At 43.0% G+C, this 16,205-nt stretch overlaps 1 protein-coding gene across 3 annotated transcripts in view; it reads left to right on the forward strand.

Annotated features, from left to right (window-relative positions):
• Window positions 1-6,044: 6,044 nt before the first annotated feature.
• MTMR10 (myotubularin related protein 10) overlaps window positions 6,045-16,205 on the forward strand; it is a 34,023-nt gene continuing 23,862 nt past the window's right edge. For 2 of the 3 annotated variants that reach the window (XM_058811638.1, XM_058811640.1), the window contains exons 1-2: window positions 6,045-6,266; window positions 7,551-7,611. In XM_058811638.1, coding sequence (XP_058667621.1) covers window positions 6,213-6,266; window positions 7,551-7,611 — 115 coding nt within the window. In that variant the 5' untranslated portion in view covers window positions 6,045-6,212. Of the gene's footprint in view, window positions 6,267-7,550; window positions 7,612-14,109; window positions 14,267-16,205 lie in introns of those variants that run through there. The other variant, XM_058811639.1, reaches the window with a different exon arrangement.

Consider the following 16,205-nt stretch of genomic DNA (forward strand, 5'->3'; position numbering starts at 1 on the left):
CTCCCAACTATGGTTTCTCCATGCTGCTTATCTGGATGCTTTCCAAGGTTCTGTGCTTGGCATCTTCAGCAAAATATTTATCTGTTCTTCTAAATAAAAAAAGAACACATCTGCAAGGCCTTGTCAGGAAACAGGAACATGAGGAAGGTGCATGACCAAGGATGTTAAGAGGATCATTTGCATTAGCTCTGTAAGATGAATAACAGGACTGTGCCCTGTTACAGGTGTTCTGGGCTGGCACAAAGTCAGAGTGCTGCTGGAGCCCTTCATGTGGAGCAGGTGAGTTTTCCAAATGACAGCAGTCCTTGGACACAGATGCTTCTGCAGCACTGTCCTGTCCAGCAGGGCACTTCTTCCTGAATTAGTGTTGCACTCAAAAGTTGTTGGGAGCCTTAGATGTAAAGTTAAGAATTTATTGTTGGTGTAACAAGTTTCAACAGTCTAATATATAAATTATTAGTTTAGATCCATCTAATTAGAGAAGAGACAAGAAGAGAGAACAGAAAAGAATACTACTATGCTACTAATGGAAAACCAGAAAATGCTTAAGTTATTCAATGCACACTTCCTACTATCTACCCTTTATTTTGATGTTTATTGACACCTGCGCTGATCCTCTGGGGCCAATGGTCAGTGGCTACAGTGAGGATAGTGAGGACATACTGCCAGCTGTCAGCATCCCAGATCCTCTGTAGGGTGAGCATGAGTTCATGTTGTTTCTTTGTCTTTATTTTTTACTACTTTAGGGGCATTTTTATGAGAGCTACAAAGTTATATCTTGTTTTTCATCACTGGCCTTTAAATCCTACAAATAAACCTGAATTTCTTCATCATTATCTTCATCATTAAAACAATTGCTTTCACAGCTAAACAAATGAGGGACAGCTCGAGGCAGGTTAAGGCAAGTTCAGACAAAGCAGTCCTGACAAGCCTCAGTCCCGAGGCCTTACAAAGTCAGCATAAAGCCTGTGGCTGTTACTAGCAGTGACAATTAGCCTCTGTTTGCTGGGTTATGAGGCTACAGTAGCCCTTGGGGTGTTTTCTTCTCACTGCAACCATTGCAGATAAATATTCTACCACATGCAGTAGTCACCTAAGCTGAAAATTCAGCCTAATTGTGGATTTTGATCCCCTGTTGTGATCCAACATCAGACAGGAAGGCAAAAGCGATGTAAGGACGTGGTTGATGTGGCCATTTAAACACCATTTCAAATGGTGCCAGGCACAGGAGGTTGGTGTAGGCATAAAACAGCACCCAGCTGTACATTTTGCATTGTAGGCTGACAAACCACAAGCCTTGAGAGGAGTGAGATAAACACTACAGATTTTCTTAAAACTGCAATTTTATTTTGGTTTTTTCAACTTTTAGCCTTATCTGCAGAGTTTGATATGGCAAAGTGGTGCTTTATGATTGATGCCCTGTATCTTTACAATGGATGTAAGGTATGTCTTCAAAACAGGCTTTAAATTATTCTTTGCAGATGTTCAGATGAAATATTTAAGTGCTGGTGTCCACCTAGTGCTTGGTGTTGGAGTAGTGAAAAATATAGTGCATAATTTCATGTGCCTGCTCCTCTTTTGTCTGTGCATCATGAGCCCCCAGTAAAACCACAGTGCTTCATCCTGCATGGCTCTAGATGCAAGCATCTCCCTTTGCTTACCCTAACTGGACTGCTGTGCTCAGCTATCACCTGAGCAAACCAACAGCCTTCCAAAAGGCCATGGAAAAAGATCAGATTCTAGTTTAGAAGCACCAGTAATGTAATAATCACTATTACAATTCCTGTGTGAAATAGTCCAAGCCCAAGTAGAACACTGTGCCATGAACAGCACCCAGTAACTCCAGGCAAGTAAAACCTACACAATGGTTAACAAGGAAGGTACCCTCACCTGGCATAGCAAAGCCCCATATCATTAAACCTCCACACAAAGAAGACACCCTCCACTTCACAGATATGCCTTGCAAAGGAGGCTTCTTTCCTGAGATACCTCAAGAAACTTCTTGCATAGTTTTTATGTCTTTTGTATATATTTGGCCAAGACTGTCAAATTTGCTGTTTTATGTATGTAAACACATTTTAAATATTCTTCTCCTAGGTCTTCATCAAGGACATTCAGGAATAACCGGGTTTTTACCAGCTGCTTAATAAATTTAAGGCATTATGTTTTTATTCTGTAAGAGGTAATACAGATCTGTAGGGGTGGCTCCCTCACAAGTCCCCAGAGTCCCACACTTCTGCGTGCAGGCTGAGGCAACTTGGGTGCACAAACCATTGAGTGCACAAATAGAGAGGCGTCCAGGTAAAGTAATAAACTGTAGCACTTTCAGGGAAAAATAGAACTGACTTCCATCAGTGAATCCCTGACTTTGCAGGCTTGCTGCACACTTGCTGTAGCTCTGGGCACATAGCTCTGCTGTGAAATCAGACAACACTTGTGTCTTTTTGTCTTGGAGTTCAAACCAATAATTGAACCAGTCTTCAGAGAGCTATGAAAACATGGAAGTTGCCATAGAAATACAGGCCTGGAAGAGATCATCTGCACTAGGCAAGTTCAGCTATGTCAATAGCATCAGTGGCAGATGGTGGTCTAACCTGTTCTTGAATATGCCTAATGAAAGCCATTCTCTAATCTGCTGAGATCAAAAGGGACCATTGTGAAAATCTGTTGTGATTTAACCCCAGCCCTCTTGCATTGCATAAACCAGAGCACTTCCCCAGCCACAGAGCTGCCTTGGGAGGTTGGAGCAGAACTTTGAGGAAGGCGCCTAATCTGAGTGTGCACTGAACACAGCAGGTTCTGCACCCCAGCCATTGCTGACAGATAATTATCTGCACTGTCACAAACAGAGGCACTGTGTGTAAAAAGAGCCCTGGGAGACAGCCACACAGTGTTGGGGGTGACACCACTGGGAGAGCAGGCCAGGCTGCTTCTCAGAGAGTGGCCAAGGGAAAGGGTCCTGGCCAGGCTAGCACACGGGAGATACCACTGAATAACAAGGTAGAGGCAAGGAAAATAACTGTGCTGAGTAAAAAATTTTATTTTTTAAATAATGAGAATAACACTAGACATCTGCAGTCTTTTCAGTTCAGCTGGCTTTGTTGCACAGCTGTCTTCCCACCGTTATTTCAAGATTGCTCTCATAGACAAAGGCATTCTCAAAAATCTCTGGCTTAGCAGAGCTGTTTGAAAAAAGTGAGTGAGTGAGGCAGAGCTGGGATGGCCAGAGATGGGCAGGCAGCTGAGTTCATTGCCAAAAAGGAGCCAGAGGATTGCCCTGCCTGCACTTGTGCCTTGTCTGCCCTGCCCTGCCTGCCTATCCTGCCCTAATTGCCTGTCCTGCTCTGCCTGTCTGCATCTCACTGCAAGTTGTGGCAATTAACTTGCTTCTCCAAAGTACTCAATTCTGCCAAATCAGCCTTCTTCTCCTATGGGCACAGAACTCTTTCAGTGGAAACTTGCAACCAGTTCCAGTAACAATCCTCATAAATCTTGTGAGAGCTTAGTTTTGATTTTGTTTTTTTCAGAACAGCACTGCAATTTCAATGTGTCAGTGCAGTCCTTAATGGAATTTTTTGCTATCCTGTGATCATCCTCTCATGAGTAAGATTGCTTTTGCAGCTACCCCTAAAAAGTCTCTGTGCTGATGCAGAAATACTCTTAGAATTCTGACATGGTGTAAATTATAATAATTTTTAATACTACTGGCAAATTTATCAGGTGCAATAACAAGTCTGGGTAGTTTCTGCCTTCCTCACTCCCTCACTTTCTCTTCCTCTCTTTTTGAGTTAAATTCCCTTTCACCAGTGTTCTGAATATGAACAAAAACTTTAAAGAAGGATAAAGATAAGGGCTAGTCCCGCAGTATTTCTCACTTATCAAACATCCAAAGGATTTAGGTTATGAAAGGGGATGAGAGGAGCTGTGCTTTGCTCTCACAGTACTCAGCTCTACACCATCAGCAGCATCTGCAGCACAGTGCACTCTCTAAAATGGACTGGGGCATGAGGTCAGGCCAGGCTGAATAATCCCACTTACACAAGGATGTTTCCATCACAAAATAAAAATAGAGGATAAAGTGAAGGGCATTGTCTGCCATTAGCAATAAGATGGGACCCTTGTGCAAGGAGGTGCACTTGTTTTGAGAAGTACACTGGGATTGGTTTTATCTTCTTTCTATCCACAAGTCCAAGAGCAGGGTGGTCCCTCCTGGGCTGTTGAACAGCATTAAATGTATGCACAGAGCTTTCCTCAGTCTAGGCAGGTGCCAGTGAATTCCCTCCCCACTGTTCAATCAAACCTTTCTGCTGCAATCAGTAGGGCATCTCCTCTAAATTGTGGGATCCAGATTGTGCCCTAAAGTACATTCTTTCACTGACCACACACCCTCAGACTTCACAAAAAATCCCAGGCTCTATAATGCAATATGATATACTTTCTATTAATAAGGGAAGATCTTGACTTTGCAGCTGATGTTGAGTACTGTATGTGTCATTTTGTGTCTAAAATGTTTTTCTGGAGGCCTCACCACTATGCTGTGGCAGGCCTTTACAAATGTTACATTGTACATGAGCTGTTCCATTTTCATGACAGTATGCTGACCAAAATTATGCTTTTTAATATGGTGAGGCTGCAAAACACCAGCAGTTTGATTGTCAGGTCCTGGCCTTCAACTCCTGCCCCTAAAGCATGGTCCTTGCTGTGAACTCTGCTTGGCTCACAGCTGGAACCATGACTGTGGGGCAGCAGCAGCCAGGGGCCAGCCCTTCTTACCCTACTGAACACTTCAGACCTGGCTCTGGAGAGACCTGCTGGATTAACCCAGTTCCCTTGTGACTGGATCATCAGCAGGAGAACCCAGACTCTCCCCCTTCCCTAGATCTCACAGCTGACAGACTGTGTATTCCTGATTTGGGGTTCTCCATTAAACCACATTTCCACCCAAACTGTTGCTTTGCGTAGGAGGTATTTTCACTGTGGAGGCCAAGTTTAGAACAGTCATAATAAAGTATGGACCTTTATGGGTGCCACAGGCCACTAAGCAAACATGAGCAGTTACTCAGTTTCCTACTTAAAAGAGATAGCAGTGATGGATTTTGGCAGTTTAGGTAGGCGCCTGTGTTATTTCCATGTTCTGGAGAAGTTCAGGTGAGCAACACATGAGTGCCTGGAAAGCTTAAAGGGAGTTAGAATGATATTGGATCAACATCCAGCTCCCAGTCAGCAGGGCTGCAGAGTTGGAGGGTGACTGAGCAGCTGCCTGGGGCATCATCCAGCCCTCACAGAATCACACAGAATATGCTGAGTTGGAAGGGACCCACAAGGATCGTGGAGTCCAGCTCCTGGCCCTGCACAGAAGCATCCCCAAGAGTCACATCGTGTGCCTGAGAGAGTTCACACAACCCTCAGCTGTAACGCATACACCTTCTGTAAAGGGTGCCAGGGGAAGAACTCCATAGCAGTAAGTGATTCACAGAACGTTAAGGGCTTGGAATGGAGCATCGATCAAAACCCTGCCAGGGGCAGGGGCACCTTGGACTGGAACAGGTGCTCAAGGCGTGACAGAACCTGGCTGTGAACGCTGCCAGCGATGGAGCAGCCACGGCCTCCGTGGGCAGCCTGCGCCAGTCTCTGACCAGTCCCTCTCTCCTCCATGCCGGAGCTGGATTTCACCGCTGCCTTACAAGCCAGCCCTGGGTAGCGGTAACTCCTGCAGGCCCCGGAGCTGGGGTTTCAGTTCCCACGGGGCTCTGAGGCCGAACCGCGGCAATCCTGCGCTCCGGTAGGCGGCCCCACCCGCCGCAGGCCCCGTGTTCCCGGGTAGGCCCGGGCCGGGCAGAACGGGGCTGCGCGGTGCCGCGGGCCGGCCCTCGCCGCCGGGCCGCTTGTTCCCTCCGCGCCGCCGTACGCGGCTATAGCCGCGCCCGCCCCTCACTGCCCGGCCCGCCGGGGCCGCCGCCCGCCCGAGGAGCCGCTGGGCCGGCTCGGGGAGGCGGAGGGAGCCGCGGGGCCCCATGCGGGGCGGCAGCGGCTCCAGCCTGGGCCTGCCCAGGCCGCTGGCTCCTCCCTTGGGGAAGGAGGGTGCGCCGGGGCCGCCCCCGCGGTGTGACGGGGAGCGCAGCCCGAGCGGCCGCGGGCGCCGGGCCTGACCCGGCGGGCGTCGGCACCACCTCCGCGGCCCGGCCCGGCCCGGCCGCCCGTCGGCGGCCACAATGTTCTCCCTCAAGCAGCCCAAACCCACCTTCAAGTCGTACCTTCTGCCTCAGGTAACCGCCTTTTACTGCCATTACCGACCTGCCCTCCCTGCCCTGCCCTGCCCTGCCTGCCCCGGGCCGTCCCTGTCCCTGGCCGAGGTGCCGCCGGGGGCTGTGCCCGCTGGCCCGGGGGCTGTGCCCGCTGGCCCGGGGGTGGCGAACAGCACCTGCGGAGGGGCTGCCGGGTCCCCGAGCCCTCCGTGGCACCGGGAAACAAAAGCTGCGCAGCCGGTCCGGGGTGCAGCCCCTCGGCCTCAGGGTCCCCGCGCCGCACACGGACAGAGCCCGCACGGCGGTCTGCCGGAAGCCGGACTTGTATCAAAATAAAGTCTCGTGTTCATTACAATCGGCCCGTGGTAGATTATTTTGGAAAGTTGTGAGTTATGCTTCAGGTGTTTGGGCTCGCTTTGCTCGCAGCGCTGGGCGGGATCAGGAGAAAGCATTGGGCAGCTTTGCAGATAGTTAAACTCTCACTTGTAGCCACCGCTTCATGTTTAGAACGTGTCTGATGGCATAAATAAGAAACCAAGTATATCTATCAATTATATATAGCGCATATAGTACTGAGTATGTCGAGAACCACCAGGACTTTTTGTCTCATCTGGATGTGCACTTGACACAAAGTGGTATTTGTTTGCTTTAGACAAGACAGGACCTCTTCTAGCAACATGTTTGACATGTTGACTCATTTTTTGTTTTTTCCCAATTTCTTAGTAGAAGTAAGATGTCGATGTAACACAGTTCTGGATATTCCTTGTCCTGGGAAATGGTTATAGTGCTATCATTGTAGGAAATGTGGATTATTTCACTAAAGGTTCCAGTCTTTTTATAGAAGTTTTTAATTTTTAACGTTTGAAACTGAAGTGCAAGTAGGCATATGCATGTTCTAGGCCTTAGGTTTTTTTGAAATCTTTCCTATGTTGGAAAGCTGTGCATGTTAGAAGTTAGTAGAGTTACTTTGAACTTGAGTGTCTATATCTGTAAAACTTGTTGAAAATCTTGAGCCATTATGTAGTATCAAGCCAAATTGGTTTTTATTCATCTTGCGACTTGTGATAGTTTGGGTTACCCAATCTGTTAAACATGAATATTTTAAATATTTTTTATTCTTTTGGTACAAATGTAAATGCCCTCAAAACTGTTAAAAACTCTTTCTATGACTGGATTCCAGCTCCTTAAGATGAACCTTTTCGCTTAAAACAACTTTCTCTTGTGTACAAGCAGGTCAAGCTTGTGTTTGACTGTAAAGTTCTGAGCCTTAAGTTAATTATCTCTTTTTTTTTTCTTTTATTCCAGGCTGATGAAAATATAGCATCAGAACCAAGGATTAAAAAACTGGAACCAGTACTTTTACCAGGTAGGCATGAATCAAGAATTTGACAAATACCTCTGTTGGTGTTGATTTTGGTATATTTTAATCTTAGCATTGTTCATTGAGGGAATATTGCTTTTGAGCAGAAAAAGGTAATGATACTTGTTTCTGTAGAAACTTATTCTAACACACCTGAAACACTAAATAAATACATAGGCAGTTTTGCCTGTGTGATGCTGTACTACATATAGAATAATGTCTTGGTTTTATTATGAGTATTGGAAATTAAACCACTGTTAAGTGTTTTTGCATTCTTGATAACTTTCAGAAGAGTACTGGTAATTACACTTTTATCGGACAGATTTTACCTGTGTGCAGAACCCAGTAGCAAAGCCTGTGTCAGAGTCTTCATTTAAAATAAAGGAAAATAGTCACAGAATTTGCAGTATGTGGATATGATTGACTTCTGTATTGGAAAACTTGTAATGCCATCTTTATTCATTTGCTCTTATTGAATATGGTGCTGTTAGGTAAATTTGGAATTTGTGTCTTCAGACCTACAGAATAATATTTTTGGAGTGTGGATGAAATAAAGAGATGCTTTTATTACTGTTCATCATAGCATATTTATAAAAATGTAGGGTATTAATGACATCCATATTTTAAATAAGAAATAATCTCTGGTAGATGACAGTTTGAGCAATGAGGATTTCTAAAAGCCTTTTTCAGGCATGGAAGGAACAATCTACTGTTCCCAAGATTACTTTCACTGCAAACTGTACATCACAGTAATACATTTGGCTTGCAGTTTCTAAGGATAATTTTGAGCTTAAAACAATATCATACTACAGTTTTTTTTCTTATCATTCAGAATGTCTATTTAAAAATATGAATTTACACACACACTGATGTAGGTATAAACAACTCTTAAAAATTATTTCTGTCACTGCTTTACATGGGCCTGTTGCTAATTAAGCAATACTAATTGATATGTGATATGGTCCAGTGTGGTACCTAGGAGGCTGAAATACTGTGGCAGAGGTTCAACTGAAAGAGTAAATAACAACTGCCTGACATTCTTCATCAAACAGAAGAATGCAGAGTTTGCTTGAGGCATAAATGCCCTAAAATACATTGCTGAGATTGCTTGATATTTGAAATAGTTATATTTTTATGCTTGCAAAACCTCTGCTTACCACTTGGCATCTCAGTGATTGTGTTGCAGTTGATTTTCATCCAAGGCCTTTGACTCACAAGGAAGTGACTGCATGTTCTTCTCTGAGACATTCCACAGCCACTGCAGGGCAGTGCGAGAGTGCTGTGCTCCAAATGCAGCACATCTTGCCTCTGCTGTGGGGCCTGGCCAGGAGCAGTGAAAAAAAGTAACTTCTGTGCTGCCACTTCTTGCAGTGTGGTTCATGCTCTATTTGTTGAACTCCAAAGTACTCTTAAAATGGTGTGACTGGGTTTGTTTTCTCAACTGGCTTGTATTTATTCCCTCTTTGCATCATTTTCTTGTTTGCACCCTCTTTGAAGTCAGCATTTGATGGCTTTTGGGACATTTGTAGTAAGTTGCCTCAAGTTATGTAGAAACCACAGTATGAGGTACCACAGATTTTAATTTCCACTTCCATATCATTCTAAGGTATTATTTTGAATTATTTCAAAATAAGATTCACTGCTTTGTATAGCCACAGAGTAGCTCTGACAAAATCTGTTCATGACTCTGTATGAGAGTTGGGAGGGTGTTAGAAGTGACTTATTTAAAATTACCTAAATGCAATTCTTCCTGTTTGAAGTTAAGCACCAGCCTAAAGACATTTTTTGTTTCTGTCATCAGCCGTGCTGTGGAAAAGTGCATAAACAAGTACACTTTGTACTGTTGGATAGACTGGCTTGTGGATTTGTCATAGCCTGAGTTACTGGCCAAATTCCAGCTCATTTAATTATATTAAGGCTGACTTGCACTTCCTTGTAAATACAGTTTCACTATGGCATTCCTAATACCCTATCCTTAACAATTGTGTGAAATTGCTTTTGCTCTCAGGAACAGAGATAAACCTGAGTGGCTGAATGTTTGTTACGCTTTTTTAAGGAGTGGAGTTTTTAAGGAGTTCTTTTGGAATTAAGTTACATTAGCACAAGTGGGTACTAGCTTTAGTAATCTTTAAAACCTGCAAATGGTTGTATTAAACTTTTGATTCCTAAAACTTAGTGACTCTGAGGGAGTGGCTTGCTTACTAATTCCAAAGGAGCTAAATACCCTGCTGTCTAACTTGTATTTCTGTGCAGTGAAGGTTAGGACAAGGAGTTACAGGCTAGGAAATAATACATCTGGTTAGAAAATGAAGTGGTTTTTACTTGAAAAAAGAAAATTCATTGCAATCAACTTTGAGCCTATAGAGTTTGTTTTGAAAGTTTCCTCTGTAGTCCAGAGCCCACATCTCATCAGAATTTGGAGCAAAAACTCACATGGAACTGTATGTCCTGAGGAGGCTGTTTACTGGGAAAAGGAACAAGTATCATTTAAAACAAGTGAAAACCTTGGTTGTAAGGGACAACTCTGGTACTGCAATAGGGAAAAGCAAGTAGTTTTATAGAATTTGGTATAATTTCATTGCAAAACAGATGATACAGGTTTGAGGTGGAGTTATAAAAACGTTTTCTTTTTCTTTCTGAAGTTCTGTTTTCCTAGTGTTAGCTCTGTGAGTGAGAGTTTCTGCAGAATTAGTTAAGAGTTGGCCTCTGTAACAGTTTCACTTTTTTCCCCTTTGTTTGTGTACATTGCTAGTTTTATAAGCATGTCAAAGAGGAAAATTACAGAAATAGCAGGTAGTCCAGCAGTCAAAGTGCCTTGCCTGGCTGGTTGGAAATTGGTCTGTTTACCTTCGGGGAGTGCGAGTTCACCTTGTTAAACCTGAAGGTATTTTTGTTCTGGGGATCAGCTGTAGCCTGTTTTCCACAACTGTGTCTGTAGCATTTCCAAGTCATCAACCTGATCATTGAAAAAACCTGTCCAGCACAAGTGAGCTGTGGATGCAGGGTCTCCGTGCTGTGAATGGCAGAGCAGTACAGGGATGGGCAGTGAATGCAGCGAGTGTCCATGCTGGGAATGGCAGAGCAGCGTGCAGAGGTGCAGCACAGGGATGGACAGTGGGCCAGTCTGATGTCTCTGCTGGAACCAGTGCCACACTGTGGTTTGGGCAACACCAGGCAACGAGATCCTCCCTGTTGCTCACACAGGGCATTCTGCAGCAGATTATGTAACCAGCGGAGCATCTGATTGTCGCCCAGTATGCTAATTTACTAGTAGATTAAGATAGTAGTTGTTACCTCTAAGTTCTTTACAGAAAGGCTGGAAATGGTTATTAAATTATAGACTAAACTGAATTACAATAATAGTTTTTCTCTTTAAGGCTTGTTCATGCTGAAGCACGTTCAAGGGCCAGTGGTGGTGAAGTGCTACTGAAAGCAGCTGTGCACAGGCTGTTGTGTCTGCCCGGTTTTGTGGTCAGATGACAGAAGTGACCCTGAGGGCTGTCACTGGTGTGTGGTGGGTGACCAGCAGGGCACAAGCACGACTGGGCAGGGACAGCTGTCACCTCTGGCTGCCGGTGGCACCAAGGGACAGGGGAGCAGGGCAAGCTGCTCCAGCTGCTCCCTCTGCAGAGTGGAGCATGGGGAATATCCTCTTGCAGGAGCCTCATGGGGACACCCGAGTGAGGAGCCACAGGATATCACAGAAACAGTGCTGCCGAGTTCAGTTCCTCTTGCTGGATTTGTCTTACTTGGGTTTATGCTGTTGCTTTCTATAGCTGTGTAAACGTTTATCACCCACAGCTTTACAGGGTAACAAGTTCCATACTTTAATTATATGCTGTTAGAACTCCTTTTAATTGATTTTAGTTTTCTGAAATTACCACCATCCTTTGGATAAATCCTAGTTCTTGTAGGGCACAGCAAACATCAAGCCATATTCCTCCATTTCATGCAAGTTGTGATTTTTAGACATGTGTTCTATGTCCACTTTGTTTTGCCTCCTTTTGGCCTAATTGTCTCAGTAGGTCCTTAAAATGAAGTTTCTCATATCTGTAATCATCTTTTTGATTAATTCTGAACGAGTTCCTGTTTTTGGCTGAGATGGAATTATGTATCCTGTTCAAGATTTTTGCCATTCAATAGATTCAGCTTTTATTTAATAATGCTGATTGACTTTACCACCTGTTTTTTGATATCTGTTGGCTTTTTTATATATATATGCCTTTAGAAAGGCAAGTGACTGTAGGAATTTAATTTTGTGAGGTTTTTAAGACTGTATCATGAAAAGATTTAATCTTTTAGAAGAGTCTGTTTCTCTCGCAAGTTAGCTCCCAGCTTTTTGGGTTTTTTTTCTGCTTTCTGCAATTCCTTGTCCCATTGAGTCATGTGTTCCAGAGCAGCTGCAGCACATCATGTGATGTGAGAGGGAAACTCGCTGCTCTCTGAGGCACCCTTGTGCGGTAGTGCCCCAGGTAGGTTCTGCCGTCCCTGCTCCGGACCCTGCTCTGTTCCCGGCGTTTCCTCTGCCCCGCGGTGTGCCCGGCCAGGGCGGGGGTTCTGCGAGCCGGGGCCCGGGTTAATGAGGTTAATGAGGTTAATGGGCTTAATGGGTAACCCCCGCGATCTCTCGGGTCTGCCCCGCTTGGCTCTTAGGACTCATTTTGCCTTAGTGCCTCCGAGGGAAAACTGGGGTTGTTTACTTGGTACAAGTGCCGTGCTGTCGGTGCCTTTTCCTGTGGCTGTTTCTGGAATGAGGTACTGATATTCAGGAAGGCATTGCCTGATCTGCGGAGGGTGTGCGTGTGCTGCTGGGGAGCAGCGAGAGCCTGTCCGTGCTGATAGCCCCCGAGCCCCAAGGCAGCTCCTCACTGCTCCAGAGCTGCCGATTCTCATCCCCAGTGCTCTGGAGAGCTCGCCAAGGCTCCCTCCCTGTGCTGCTGAGTAAGACCCATCATATTGCAGGGTCAGGCTTTTTCCCGGCATCCAGTTTTCTATTTGAAACTGAAATGTTACTGTGAAAATTCATTTGTTTGTTTTTAAAATTAATAGGTGATATTAAAAAGAAAGCAAAAAAGTTTTGTAGCTGCAACTTGTTTTCACAAATCAGTGTCATACAAGAGCATGAAATTATTTTCAGCATTTAAGAATGGCCAGATTAGAAGATCAGAATGGCAATTTGGAAAATAATGCAATTCCCTGAAGCTTTTTAAAAGTAGATGTTTCAGGTTTTTTTGTTGTCTGTACAAAGATTGCCAGAAGTTTTATGTAAGTTATGAGTGTTTTGAATTCTGGATTTGAAGGTTGAAACAACAGGTTTCTGCGAACTAGTTTTTCATACTGCAAGAAGTTTAAAATGAACCTAACATTTGACTTAGATTTAGAATGAGATGTCACTTACAGTAAGTATATACTAAGTACTCTTTTCTGTTACAGCTTTTTTGTTTGTTTGGCTCAAAATAAATTTTCAGACGTGGTTTGGGTTCAGTTAATTGCTTGTTCTGTGTTTGGGTTTGATTTTTTTAAGGACATAAGTACAACCAAGGCGGTCTGCATGCAGAATCTAAGTACCAGATACAATCTTAGAAGTAGATTTTGCTGGATGGAGGAATTTTGTCCTGCCTTTTGTTATAAAAGGCATTTCTTAAAGCTTCTGACTAGTAATATATTTTAGTATTTGTAAACATCTGCAAAAATAATTTCCTATATGCAACAGATTAGCCATAGGCCAATATGGGAATATTTCCTTGAAGCTAGAAAGATGACTCTTTTAAAATTAAGTATTTTAATGTTTTTACATGTGCATTTTGCAAAGAAGTTATGAAATAATTGGTTTCTGCCCACTCTGCCCACACTTATTTAGTGCTACAAGCCATTTAAATCCAGTAAATTCTGAATTGTCGTCTGTCCAAGCTACTGGGGGTTTTGTCTCTTGACAATTATATTTTCTTCCAATGAAGCAAGTCTTCAGTGAACTGATTCCAAACTAATTTCTAAACAAATGCTTCTGTATTACTTTATTTGTTAAGGCAAACCTGTATAATTTAACAAAGACTCAGTAGTACATTAGCAGTTCAGCATCTATAGCTTGTATCGGTAACATAGTTATGAAATAACAAGCTGAAAACCTCAGTCTTCTCAAATTGTTCCTGATTATATTGTTTTGGCAAAGTCAGGGTTTGGGAATCTGTAGTTTATATAGCCAGAGTTAAAAATATGCAAACACCAAACACACTCCCTGGTCACTGTCTTGTCTATTGTTCACATTACAGAACTCTGACCAAATCATTGTTAAAACTCTTGCTGGAGGGGTTCTGGTGACAAGAGTTTATTTTAATTTGGCCCAACTATCCTTACAGATGCCAACAGGAGCTGTTCATTATTTTATTTTTCTCACACACAGGTGTGTTCTTATTAACTGCTTCATGCTGACACCTTTTTGTGCAACCGAAGAACAAGCCAGATCAGGGCTAATTCAGGTGAAATGTGAACTGACAAAAAAGGAAGAAAAGATCCATTTTTAACTGGATCAGTTCTCTGATGAGACTAACAAAGTCTGCCATAAATGGCAGTGCCAGCACAAGGCTTGAGGTGGAAGTGAAGGTGGAATAATGAACTGTTTCTACTTGAGTGGTAATACAAGTTCCTGGATTAGAGCAACTCTGTAAGCAGATTTTTAGTTTGCTGCAATACTTTGGTTTCAATCTGTTTGATAGTGAGAGCTTTGCTCCAGATGGATGTTCCCTTCTTGCCATCTGAACTCCTGGTTTGTTGCCTACTCTACATTTTTGTGTCCTTCACTGCGGTTCTGAGATGTGGGGAAAGCTTTAGTGAGCATCCCATCCTAGTTCAGAAAAGCAATTATCTTCTCAGGTCCTAGCTGTGGGTTTGTTTGGCTTTGTTTTTGTTTTTTGCAATGGTCATAAAGATGAGTCATTACTGGGCAAATACTGATTTTAATCTTGTTATCATGCATGGGGAAACACAGAGATGATCATTGAAGACTTACCAGGAAGCCTTTATTTTTTTGCTACTTTTTCCCTTATTGAGCATTAAAAAAAATTATCTAAGCTCTTTTCTCTTAGCACACTAGAGAAACTAAAATATTAATATATGATATTTTAATAACATTTTTCTAATAAGACTGGCAAAGCAAGCTCTTTTGGTACTGTGCATTTATAACACACCACTCTCCAAACAGTGGTCGGAGTTGTTCTTTGGAATCTCAGGTTCTCCTGTTAAAAATTAATGCAAATTGTTTTTCATTCCACAATAATCACAGAATTGAGATGTCCTTTTGGAACAACCTTGTAGGAGCTCATGAAAATCAGAAAATAGGTGAAAGACAATTATTTTATGAGCTTACAAATACTTTTTTTTTCCTTAAGTTTGGAAGTGCCTGAGCACACTGAACAGAAGATTCATTTAGAAGTGGATTAGAGACATTTACATCTAAATGCTTGATGCATACTAATAAACTCATACAATTTTGGTATTCTCTCCACAAGAGAGCAGATAAAGGGACAAAAATGTTGTAGATTTCAGTTACTTATTAATGAAGTTTTTATTGGAAATTCTTACTTGGGAAATTCTGAAAGTTAATTATTTGCCAAATATTTTACAAGTGAACTCATTATTGTGCATTCTTAACAGTTAAATAGCTTCTTGAATTAACTTGAGCTTCTCTATTGTGAACTTGTGAGACTGTTTCACATTAACGAGCTGGTTTTTTGTTGTCTTCCTTGGGTATAATCATTACCAGCATTGTAAATGGGAAACAGCAGTTCAGTTTCCAGGTGCTAGTTGTTTAGGATTTAGGTAGAAATTACATGATTGCATGAAGTACTTAATAACCTCTGTTATATTTATGTCTGTTAGACATTGAACGTATCCATAGAGCTTCAATGCTCATTACAGAAAGTTTATGCTGAAAAATCTGTTCTTGTGCTTCTGGTACAGCATTGGGAAAGTTGTCTTAGCAGCATGCAGGATGCCTGCAAACTTATTGAGCTTGTTTGCATTATTAATTTATGGAGTATGATTTCAGCTACTCATTGCCTCTAGCCATTATCAGATTTTTCATGTGATAAAAATACTGCCTGATAGCATTTTAAGATGTGTATGTGTGTGTGCCATGCCCCATCTCTCAATACATATATGTATTGATCTCTGTGTATATAAAATACTGCTGGGTTTCTTTAATTGTGTAGCACTGTTGTGTTCAGTCGGTATTTTTGGAGTTGTTGAAAACTGGTCAGTCTGTATCACCTCCTGCATTAATGAGGTTGTTGCTACTCAAATCAGCCTTCTTTCCTGAAAAGTTACAAATTGCTACCTTTATTAGATAAACAAAAAGTTAAACTTGATCCTGTGAGGCAGGGCGCCAAAAGTTGCAAAAATGTAGTAGTGAAAATGGTGTAGAGCATCCTTTATTGTAGGAGGTTAGTAGTGATTGTGTTTCTAGTTGTGAGGAGCCAACTTGCCCCAAGCCTGGCGCAGAGCGGTGTGGCTGCAGGCTGGGCAGAGCACAGCTGTGCTATCCAGTGCTCCTCCTGCTGATCCTGGCCTCAGCAGGGTTCTCCTGCCTCTCTCCCACGTGTTCC

Source organism: Ammospiza caudacuta, chromosome 10, assembly GCF_027887145.1.
Source record: "Ammospiza caudacuta isolate bAmmCau1 chromosome 10, bAmmCau1.pri, whole genome shotgun sequence".
NCBI lineage: Eukaryota > Metazoa > Chordata > Aves > Passeriformes > Passerellidae > Ammospiza > Ammospiza caudacuta.